This window comes from Sebastes umbrosus, chromosome 18 (assembly GCF_015220745.1).
Source record: "Sebastes umbrosus isolate fSebUmb1 chromosome 18, fSebUmb1.pri, whole genome shotgun sequence".
NCBI lineage: Eukaryota > Metazoa > Chordata > Actinopteri > Perciformes > Sebastidae > Sebastes > Sebastes umbrosus.
The window spans coordinates 4,449,742-4,461,766 of NC_051286.1; the positions used below are offsets into that span (position 1 = coordinate 4,449,742).

At 36.1% G+C, this 12,025-nt stretch overlaps 1 protein-coding gene across 3 annotated transcripts; it reads left to right on the forward strand.

Annotated features, from left to right (window-relative positions):
* The first annotated feature begins 288 nt into the window (after positions 1–288).
* hlx1 (H2.0-like homeo box 1 (Drosophila)) lies at positions 289–6,149 on the forward strand. 3 transcript variants are annotated; one of them, XM_037751609.1, is made up of 4 exons: positions 289–925; positions 2,509–2,754; positions 2,851–3,035; positions 5,381–6,149. In XM_037751609.1, exons 1-4 carry the CDS (start codon positions 499–501, stop codon positions 5,756–5,758), a joined length of 1,236 nt encoding a protein of 411 aa, XP_037607537.1. In that variant the 5' UTR covers positions 289–498; the 3' UTR covers positions 5,759–6,149. The 3 variants fall into 3 exon arrangements, with proteins under 3 accessions (XP_037607537.1, XP_037607538.1, XP_037607539.1); XM_037751610.1 differs by having other exon boundaries at positions 292–925; positions 2,509–2,694; XM_037751611.1 differs by lacking the exon at positions 2,509–2,754 and having other exon boundaries at positions 292–925.
* The last annotated feature ends 5,876 nt before the right edge of the window (positions 6,150–12,025 follow it).

The window sequence follows — 12,025 nt, forward strand, 5'->3', positions numbered from 1 at the left end:
TTTGTTTGTGTCTGTGTGTGTCTGTGTGTGTGTGTGTGTGTGTGTGTGAGTGTGTGAGTGTGTACGTGTGTGTCTGTGTGTCTGTGTGTTTGTTTGTTTGTTTGTTTGTTTGTGTCTGTGTGTATGTGTGTGTGTGTGTGTGTGTGTGTGTGTGTGTGTGTGTGTGTGTGTGTGTGTGTGTGTGTGTGCGTGCGTGCGTGCATGTGTGTGCGTGTTGGTTACACATCCTCCTCATCTCTAAGGGCGGTGATGTGAGTGTATTAAAACCCTCCATTGGCTCTCAGAGCGACCAATCATCAGAGTCAGTGGAGGAACTTCAGAGTGGAACTGAAGAGTTTGGATTGCAGAGTTTGGAGAGAGATTTTGGCACCGACGCACAGAGGACGGTCATCTCATCTCTCCACCACTAAAACACACCATCCCTGCTCTCTGTACATGCCTGTACTCTCCTCTGAGAAACAATAACACACACAGAGAGACAGACAGAGAGGCTGCAGGATGTACACAGCCGGACTCAACCCGTTTTACGCGTCAAACTTCAGCCTCTGGTCCGCGTACTGCGGCTTCTCTGTGGACTCCATGAAGAAACCCTCCTTCTGCATCGCGGACATCCTGCAGGCTGGAGATGCGGAGAACATCCCGGGGTCGTCTGCGCTCATGGTGCACATGGGAGGACACCACCAGCAGAACCAGCACCAGAACCAGCACCCAAACCACCACCAGCAGCATGGCTCCTCTCCACTGCGTCCTTCTCCCGTCGCTCCGTACAGCAGACACGGACTACAGCTGACATCTGTCTCCAGAACCACCGCGTTCAACTCCCAGCAAGCTCCTCCACCCTCCAGCAAAGACCTCAAGTTCGGAATCGATCGGATATTGTCGACAGACTTTGATCCAAAAGGCAAAGAGAAGTCATCACTAAGAGGTGAGAGAAAATCTGTTTTACTGTTACTGCACTCAATTAACCAAAACAAGTTTATTTATAGAGAAGCTTCCTGTCATGTCAGTCCAAATAATAATAATAATAATAATAATAAGTTTATTTGAAATTCACATAATGTACAATAGAATACACTGAAACATAAATAATTAAATAAAAAACAATAGAATGGGAAAATAAAGAAACAAGCATATACATATCCATACAGTTACATATGCACATATATACACATCAGCACACAAGCATATACAAAACCCTATAATTCAGCTGATTGAAAAGCCATTTCATAAAAGTGGGTTTTAAAAGAAAAACAATAAATAGTGTTTTATGTTCTTTTTTTTTGTTTGCTGCTGCCTTTTATTAAACCAGATAATGATCTTATATACAGCACTAGAGCTTTTGCTCTTGTGTGTTATATTCTATTTTAGCTTCTATCCTGGCTTTTTTAGCTTGTTTTTATTTTCTAATCTTTAATGTTTTTATAATTGTTTTAATTATGTCTTAATGTTCTTTTGCACTTTGTTGCAATGTTCTTAAATGTTTATGTAAAGCACTTTAATTTGCCCTGTTGCTGAAATGTGCTATACAAATAAAGCTGCCTTGCTTAATGATACCATTACGACAAAATCATGTGCAAACTAGCAGTTCACATGAGCCCAAACAGCCTCATAAGCTGCACTTTAAGCTGCCCTGTGGGGGAATTTATTTATTTACATGTTCTTTTTATTAACTTGTTTTAATTTATTTATTTTAAGGTATTTATTTAGTATTTAAATTTTATCTATATGTATATAATTTAATACATTTAGTTATTTACGTATTGTTTTTATTTACTTGGTTTAATTTATTTATTTTAAGGTATTTATTTAGTATTTCTATTTTATTTAGATGTATATAATTTTATTTATTTACGTATTCTTTTTATTTACTTCTTTTCATTTATTTATTTTAAGATCTTTATTTAGTATTTTTTTATTTAATTTAGATACATATAATTTTATTAATTTATTGACTTTTTTACGTAATTGCTATTATTATTTTTATAGGTGGGGGTGGGTTTCTTTATTGGGTCATTGTGCTTTTTCCTTCTTTGTCATTCTTAAAATCCCTTCCTGTCCTGTCGTGCACTTTTCCACTGTTGATTGCGGTGCCTTTTCTGCATTAAACGCGCATCAATAACAATTTTTTAAACTAAAATTTGAAGTCCACCTCATCAGGAGTGATGTGTGATTTATTCCCATAAAGAAAAAAATGGAAATTACCAGTAGAGTTAATGGGTTTAATGTCTCTGAGATGGGTGTTGGTTCTCTTTAAGTGATCCATCCATCATCTCAGGATCAGAATTACTCCCGAAGAGTCTCGGTCATGTGTGTGTGTGTGAATCCTCTGCTCTTTAGCGCCCTAACCAGAGAGGTCAGAGGTCAGGATCAGCTTTAACAGTCACACTTGAACTTTGAGGCTTTGACTTTGTCTGATGGTCTCTCTAAAAACTAGACCATCTAACTAGACCCCCCCACTCCCACCAGGTTGTGACTCTTTGTTTCCCATCATCTCTCGCTCTGTAACAGATCTCACGTCCATCATTAGCTCGAACCGTCAGTCAGGGATCCATCACATCCCCATTCAGCCTCCGGCCAGCCAGTACTTCTCCTGCATAGACCCCGGGATGAGCGACGCGTCCTCCATGATGAGTTCACTAGGCAGCAGCAGCAGCAGGCATTCAGGCCAGCATCAGTTTCAGGACACCTTCCCAGGTAGCCACCCACATGTAGGAGGACGTGATGTCACAGACAGGAAACTGCTGTTTTTTGGAGGTGTGAGACACCTGCAATGATGATGTTCCTCTACTTTCTCTTCTCTCTTTTCTCTTTTTGTTTAACCTCATGATGTCCTCCTGGTGTCTTCTATAGGTCCGTACGCCGTCCTCACTAAAGACACGATGCCACAGACGTACAAGAGGAAGAGGTCGTGGTCGAGGGCGGTGTTCTCCAACCTGCAGAGGAAAGGACTGGAGAAGAGATTTGAGATACAGAAATATGTCACCAAGCCGGACAGAAAACAGCTGGCTGCGATGCTCGGGCTGACAGACGCTCAGGTGAGAGGACTTAAAGGTTAAAGGTCAACCCCCTGCACTGCAGGTCTTACTATAGGATGACATCTAGCAAGAATGATTTTTATTATTTTTGGCATAAATCACATCGAGAAAAAAGGTTTTAAGAAACATCCAAAGAGGATATTAGTGAAGACAGGCCTTCAAAATAAATAAGCAAGAAAGGTTTCCTTTCATTTCTTTGCATGATCAGATAAACAGATTATTTTATTTTTACCTGTCAACCCATTTAAATTGTTATATTTTAAGGTTTTGATTTAAGTTTGATGTAATATTGTTGGATGCCGTGGTGATGCAGCTATATTATTTACTGTGTGATAGTGCAATTTGTTTTATTTTCTTTGATTATGGACCTCAGTTGGAGTAGTTGTTGGGATCCAAGTGAGCAATAAATCAATAAATCCACAGGGCCGCTGTCAGGATTATAGAAATACTGAGTTCATGAGCTCCCTTACATCCCATTTAGACCTTCAAAAATAATTCCATTTTCTTTCTTATTGTTTAGACTTTGTCATATTTAATAATTCAGTCTTTTATAAATTATATTTTCTTTATATTCTTAATTCCCTACATGGTCTAATTGCTGCCGTCTGGACTCTTTCAAGTTCTAAAAAATACTTGACGCAGCCCATAAAGTATACGTACCGTGTGTTAAATCAGCCACAGGTTGCTAAAACTACAAATCCCCAGAAAAACTTGCAGTGAACAATGTTCAGCGGTAGATCTGGCTCTCACAAACCAATGCAATTATATGAAATTAAAATGTGTGCCTCCATATTTGAGGGACGGCTGCAGTCACATTATTTAGCTTTATTATAACACACATAAGCCTCAAATTTTAAATTTTCTTATACAAGAAACTCAGACGTTTGCGACCTGCATTCCTCAGATTAAACTCAGGACAAGAACTTTATTTTTAAAATGAATTATTAATAATAATAATTGACAAAAGATCCAGACCTTAAATTGAAGTTGGCAACCTGATTGGCTGAGAGACAACTCAGTGAAACCCAGCTGTTGTTTACATTTCATCACACTGTACCAACGTCAGAGTCAATTAATGTCACCCAGCAACACATCAACCTTAATGAAAACTGACAGATCATCTCATTTCATCACAACTTCTATCTAATATTACAGTTGTAAAAAAAAAAATTGTTACACTCAGGATAGCAACATATTTCCTGTCAACTACAAGTATTTTTTGCACTTTATTTACACTTTTTTATGCTGCTGTCTTGGCCTCCCTTGCAAAAGAGCTCTCTTATATGTGTAAAGTGTGTACAGAATAATGAGTGCAGCCTGTTTTTCCTTATTGCAAAGAATAATAATAATACATTTTATTTATATAGCGCTTTTCTAAAAACTCAAAGACACTTTACATAGATAAAAAGATCATAAAACAAGGACATCATAAAAAAGATATAAAACACATAATATTAATTACACATTAAAAGCAGTTCTAAAAAGGTGAGTTTTGAATTGTGATTTGAATGAAAGAAGAGGAAAAAGGTAGTGTTGGAAGCATTATATCCAAAATATGTAAAAGAAAGTATATACCTCCTATATTATATTTCCTATGATAAGGTCTGTGTTATTCATAACACTCTGCTCAAATTCGACCTGAAAATTAAAGGAAAATTTAAAGAAATTAAACACATGTAAGTTTTAATTGTATGTCATTAAATTACGCGAGGAACCAGCCTGATTTAACGGTGCCATGTGTTTTCTATCTAAAATTACATTTGTAATTATTTTCAAATTTTTATTATACTCAGAGTAGCAACATATTTCATCTACAAGTATTTTTTGCACTTTATTTACACTTTTTTATGCTGCTGTCTTGGCCTCCCTTGCAAAAGAGGTGTAAAGTATAATGAGTGCAATATATTTTTTCTTATTGCAAAATATGTAAAAGAATGTGACTATTTATATTATATAATATATATATAAGCCTTTTGTTAGGCTCTTTTATTAACAAGACTCTGCTCAAATTTTACCTGGAAATTCAAGGAAAATGTAAGGAAATTAAATGCATGGATTATGTGTAAAGTGTGTAAAATAATGAGTGCAGCCTTTTTTTTCTTATGGCAAAGAAGAGGAAAAAAGTTTGGAAATCCAAAATATGTAAAAGAATGTGACTTATACTTCCTATATTACATTTCCTATAATAAGACCTGTCTTATTCATACGACTCTGCTCAAATTTGACCTGAAAATGCAAAGAAATTAAATCCATGTAATGCAAACAAGCTACAGTAATGTGTCATTAAATTACGTACAGAACCAGCCTGATTTAACGGTGTTAACATGTGTGTTTGTGCTTTGCAGGTGAAGGTTTGGTTCCAGAACAGACGCATGAAGTGGAGACACTCTAAAGAGGCGCAGGCCCAGAAGGACAAAGAGAAGGAGCCGCAGCCCGAGCAGAGCGCCTCAGAGGCTGGCAGCAGAGAGACCAAAGAGCCGGCGGAGGAGTCCGAGATGTGGAGCGATGCACGGAGCGAGGGAGACTCCGACGAGGCTCCGGAGGAGGAGGAACACTCTGACGGACATTTGGACATTTGTGAGCAAACGAATAAAACCAGCGTGATCATCACCGGAGGAGGAACCGGAGGAAGCACCGGAGGAGGCTGCAGCAGCACGCCGGCGAGCAGCGCTCCGGAGGCGGCCTCAGTCACAGAGCAGGACGCCTCTCAGATACTCATATGAAGACTTCACTTTATGAACAATATTATATTCTTTTTTTTTTTTTTTTTGACAGAAGAACGACAGTGATGTTAAAACGCACCTGGAGCTTCAATTCAATTCAGTAACACTATGAGACATTTACACCATAAAGTCAGGCCTGTATGTGTCTAATTCCTGGGAACAAGTGGAGCATCAAGACAGTAGGCCATGTTATTTGTTCACATTAAATTTAGCCCAGACACACAGAAAATAGTTCTAATTAATTTGTTAATTTAATTACATTTTTTTTTTTAAATTTTTCTATTTTTTTAAATTTAAAATATTGTATTTTTATTTTGTGTCTAATTCCTGGGAACAAGTGGAGCATCAAGACAGTAGGCCCTGTTATTTGTTCACATTATTTTAGCCTGGACACACAGAACATAGTCCTAATTAATTTGTTAATTTAATTAATTTTATTTTTTATTTTTTCTTGCTCTCTTTAAGGCTCTATAATGATAAAACAGGCTATTTTTTTAATTTAAAATATTGTATTTTTATTTTGTGTCTAATTCCTGGGAACAAATGGAGCAACAAGACAGTTTTTATTAAATCTTTAATTTTAAATAATAAAATGATTTAAAATAATGTGAACAAATAATAAGGCCTTTATTTGTTATTACATTATTTTCGCCCAGACACACAGCACATAGCCCTAATTAATTTGTTAATTTTATAAAAATTGTCAAGTTTTTTTCTTGCGCTCTTTAAAGCTCTAAAATGACAAAACAGGCTATTTTTTTATTTAAAATATTGTATTTCTGGCCCCCCTCCTCCAGCAGTGTCTCATTACTGTCGTTTTCCTCTCAAGAGTTTTAGTGTGCTTCATGTTTTCCTCATCTGGAGGAAATAATGCGGTTGTGAATTTTATTTTTTAGGTTATGAACCACTCGTTTCACGTGATAAAACATCACAGCAGTGTTCATGTATTATTTGTTTGTCCGGATATATAGTTGTGCTATTTTGTTAATAATAATTTGCACTGAAAATATTGTAAATAAAATGTTTCTTACTTTGAAAATCGGATTACGATGCATTATTATTATTATTATTATTATTATTATTATTATTATTATAAGTAGTAGTAGTAGTATTTTAATTATTATTATTATATAATTGTTGGAATTTGCAGAGTTCATCAGAAGTCAATTATTTTTTGTCAACTTATTTAAAAAATATTTTTATTTTTTATTTTATTTTTTAATAATATTTTTATTTGCTTTTATTTTTTATTTGCTTTTGCATATAGAGTAGGAAAAATAAAAGCCTAAGCAACAATACAAACAATAGTTGCATGCACATAAATATGTAACAAAATGAATAATGAAAAAATAAAACAAATATAAATATAGTGAAAACTGGAAACAGTAGTTGTTGTACAACATGTGGTGGTTAAATCCACAATACAAACACGTAGAAGTAACATAGTTTGCATACAAGACTCTCTCTAATAGCATTAAAAACAACAGAATATTGCTTTAATAAATACCTCACCAAGATATTTGAAATTAATTAATTAATTAAAATTAAAACCAGGAAAAACTGAGTTGTTTTTTCAACGGACGAACAGTCTAAAAGGTTGAGTGGACCAAATCGTACCTCCTAGATAAACATACATATACATCTTCTTCTCCTATAAGCACATTAATGTAACTCAGTGAACTAGATTCCTCCTGAGAATGTTGGCAGCAGCAGAAAGAGAGAGAAGAAGAAGAAGAAGCCTAATTTATAGTTTGTATACATTTACTGGCTCCAGATAGCAACGGCGACCCGGATGAGTATATTTTATGTATCCAGACGCAGATACAATCAACAATCTCCTCCATTTATAGTGCTGCTCATATCCTCCCTCTGCAGACTTCAGATCTGCTCCTTTTTATGAGGACTAACAGAGAAAGACTGGCGTGAGAGGACAGTGTTGTGTTGAAATGTCGTTTCCCAATCAGCCTTATCATGGAGGTCAATGGTGACTGCTCAAGATTGATCAGATAGGAGGAATCTGTTGCTGCAACACACACACACCCAAACCGTGCACACATGCATGTGCAGGACAATTAAACCTGTTAAAGGATGTTTAATGACATGATGTCATGACTCACTCCCTCCTTTTACATGTCTATTACTGTGTCTGTCAGAGGAATTATGTTTTATTATAAGAGCCCCGTGAAGCTGGAGTAACACATGATGGCTTTTCATTGATCACTCATCAATCAATATCATAATGTTGCCCAATGTAAAAGTATCTCTGGTGCAAAAACATGATGATTTATTCAGATAAATCCCAGCTGCAGTCCAGACAACATACAGATTGTGTAAGTGAAGAGGTGTGTGTGTGTATGCATGTATTTAAAAGCTGCAATGACTTCTACAGAATATTATACATCATTTTCAGGTCACTCTGTAACAATCTGCCTCGGCTACCAAGAGGTTTGTTAATGGAAAAGAATAACTCTGATGGAGTTTTTAGTGCAGCTTTCACTCAGCTTTAATCGGGTTTACATAAAATAAACAACCATCACATCGTATCCTAAACACCAGTAGAAGAATGTAGATTTACTGAAAGTATAAAAGGGTAACAATTATTACAAGTGATCGTCTTCCTGCACTCAAATGTTTGTAAATGTAAATAAATAAAAAAAAGTATTGGCAACAAAATGTGCTTAGGAAGTAAAAGTGCTCATTATGCAGAGCTGGTTGTGTCAGCAGGGCCGTAGACAGGATTTTTAGAAATACTGAGGTCATGAGTCCCCCAACGCACCAAGTGAGAAAAAATATTAAATATTTTATTATTAATTTGTATTATTATAAAAAAAAAATTATTTTCTGACAAGACAGAGATGTCTCTACATCTTATTTAAGTTATTTAATGTAATTTAGTTGTACTGTTCAATTTTAAATGCTTTAATGTGGTTTCAAAGAATTAAATTCTGGTTATTCTTTTATTTATTGGCCCACAAGTAGCCGAATTCGAGTCAACAAATAATGTAATAAAAATACCAACCATGTGTACGTCTTTAATTGTTTAATATAAACTCCGCACAGGACGTACAAACACCGTAATTCCTAGAAAAATATCTGAAGACTTGACCTCAGAGTCAAAGGTGGTATTTACAGCTCCGTCTGTCAGTGTTGAGCCGTGGTGGAAAATAACTAGTACTTTTACTCAAGTACTGTACTTAAGTACAATCTCGAGGTACTTTATTTGAGTATTTTCATTTTTTACTACTTTATACTTCTACTCCACTACATCTCAGAGGGAAATATTGTACTTTTTACAGCACTACACTTTATCTGACAGCTTTAGTTACTTTACAAATTTATATTTTGTATTAATAATCTGAGTCGACTAATAAATAACGATATATTATTCTAGATTTAGCTGCCCAACAGTAAAGTAGTTTAAATTTGCCAAACCTAACCAGCTGCAATATTAATGTGGTGCATACATAATTATAATCCAATAATTTGATATATATTATTCTGACATTCTGCATAATAATAATAATAATAACGCTGTGGATGCTGCTAATGATGAAGTAAGATTTTGAATGCAGTACTTTTACTTGTAACAGAGTAACTTACACTAATACTTTTACTTAAGTAAAGGTTCTTAGTACTTCTTCCACAACTGTTTTTACTCCACTACATTTTTTTAATAGCTTTGCAGCGTTACTTTGCAGGTTCAGATTATTAGTACAAATTATAAATCAACTAATAAATACTGTATTATTATAGATTAAACTACCCAGCATGTATATAAAGCAGTTAAAATGAGCTCCACCTTTACCAGCTGCAATATATGTTATACTTATACATAAATGCATCACTAATTATAATCTAGTGATATATAATATGTTACATTCTGCATTATGAATGCTTTTACTTTTGGTTCTTTAAGTATATATTGATGCAAAAACTTCAGTACTTTCACTTAAGTAAGATTTTGAATGCAGTACTTTTACTTGTAACAGAGTATTTCTACACTGTAATATTACTTGTTTTACTTAAGTAAAGCTTCTGAGTACTTCTTCCACAACTGTTTTTACTCCACTACATTTATTTGATAGCTCTACAGCGTTACTTTGCAGATTCAGATTATTAATACACAATATAAATCAACTAATAAATACTGATATATCATTATATATTAAACTATCCAGCAGTATATAAAGCACTTAAAAATATTATGCTTTCACATAAATGCATCACTAAATATAATCCAATAATAATTGTTCTGCATAATGAGAACTTTTACTTTAGGTTCTTTGAGTATATATATTGATGCAAATACTTCAGTGCTTTTACTTAAGTAAGATTTTAAGTGCATGAGTGTTTTTACACTGTGGTATTGCTACTTTTACTAAAGTAAAACATCTGAGTACTTCTTCCACCAGCTTACACTCAAGTTTAACAAAACATAAAATAAACAACAGCTTCACAGAAGGAAGAAGTATATGCACGCTATAATGGAAATAGTACTTGAGTGAATGTACTTTCCGTCCCTGCTAAACATGATTCAGCTATGAAATGACGTCATGTCTTATATTAACACCTCTCTGCTGCTAAACAGCATCATGTGATGATGAGTAAAAACCCCTGCTCCTTTTTGTGTAGTATTATTATATCTCAGTCAGGAAACTCAAAGCCCTTGTGGTATTTGTTGTCATGTTAGCAGCAACATCATAGTGAGTGACCCAAAAACCCCCGGACCACCACAAACTCTCTCTCCACTACGGGGTCCACTACTTTCCTCTCCTCCGGAAAGACGACTGACCCCCAGAGAGCTGCAGTTTTTCCGTTTTAGCTTAGCATCTTGAATTTCACTTTTCATTTCTCCCCCCCCTTCTCTCTCCTGGCTGTACAGTAATACCTGCTGCTGCACAGCCTAGTCATAAACTAACTTATGAAGTGGATGGCACTCGTCGTCTTAATCTTTAATTCCTGCTGGATGAAAAGTTGTCAGAGTTATGATAGCCAGTTTCCATGGAAGGGCCGTAAAAAAAAAAACGCCGGGCACTCTATCAACCCAATATTAACTGTTAAACGCTCACATATTAAATGTCTGGGTGGGTTGAGTCTCGAATTATGCCTGAAAAAGCTATAAATTACATTAGTATTTGCAAATGTACAATAACAATAACAATCCAAACGCTTAACATAATACTGAGAGGCCTTGATTTGTGAACTGTCCTAAGAACTTTTATGAGCAGGATAGGAGAAAGTCCATCTGGCCTGTATTTAATGTCAGCCTTTCCCCCTCCATTAAAAGCTGTCCTATACGTCCCTCTTGGCAACCCAGGACAGGGCAACCCATAAAACAAACCGTGCCTCGCAGGTTTTCGGCAATATTTAACGCTTTGAAAAAGTGACTGTGTAAAACAAATTACCTCTGTGAGAGCAGAGGAGGGGGTTTCTGTCTGCGAGGGGGTGAGGGATTAACGTGACTAAAAGCTGTGACGTCTCCGGCCGCTTTGAGGCATTATCTGTGAAGATGTTTGATAGGCTGATGGAGATTTCTCCACCGTTTGGCGTAATGCATCAGAAGGAAAAGGCCTTAGAGGTGGAGGGGGGGAACACAAAAGCTCCAACATAACTCAACAAGTGCTTGAGAAACTGCAGCGTGCAAACAGATGGAGGCTTAGTTCAGTAATTCTGCTCCTTCCTCATTTGGCAGATGATGACGATGATAATGTCAGTAATTGTCATGATGATTATGATCTCAAGAATATTATTGTGAATTCACTTTCATGCGGCAGAAAGAGGAAGTACTCAGATACTTTACTTAAAGGGGACATATCATGCTCATTTTCAGGTTCATACTTGTGTTTTGGGTTTTTACTAAAACATGTTTACATGCTTTAATGTTCAAAAAACACATTGTTTTTCTTATACTCTCTGCCTGAATATACCTGTATTCACCTTCTGTCTGAAACGCTCCGTTTTAGCGCCTGTCTCTTTAAGACACCTCCTACAGAAAAAGGCCAGTCTGCTCTGATTGGTCAGCGTTTTTCTGCGCTATTGTGGTCTTTACAGCGTCACTGGCTCACTGGTTGTGTCAACTACACAGAATTTAGCGTCACTTGTACCGGTGACTGTGTCGTTGTGACATCACAACCTTACAGAAGTCCTGACGGCTCGTTTAAAAGGCACCGTCTCTGAATACGGGCTGCGTGCATTTCTCCGTGAATTGAGCGTTTTGATCAGTGGGCAATTCCGCGTCTGACAAGTGAAACCAATGCTAAAGTGCCT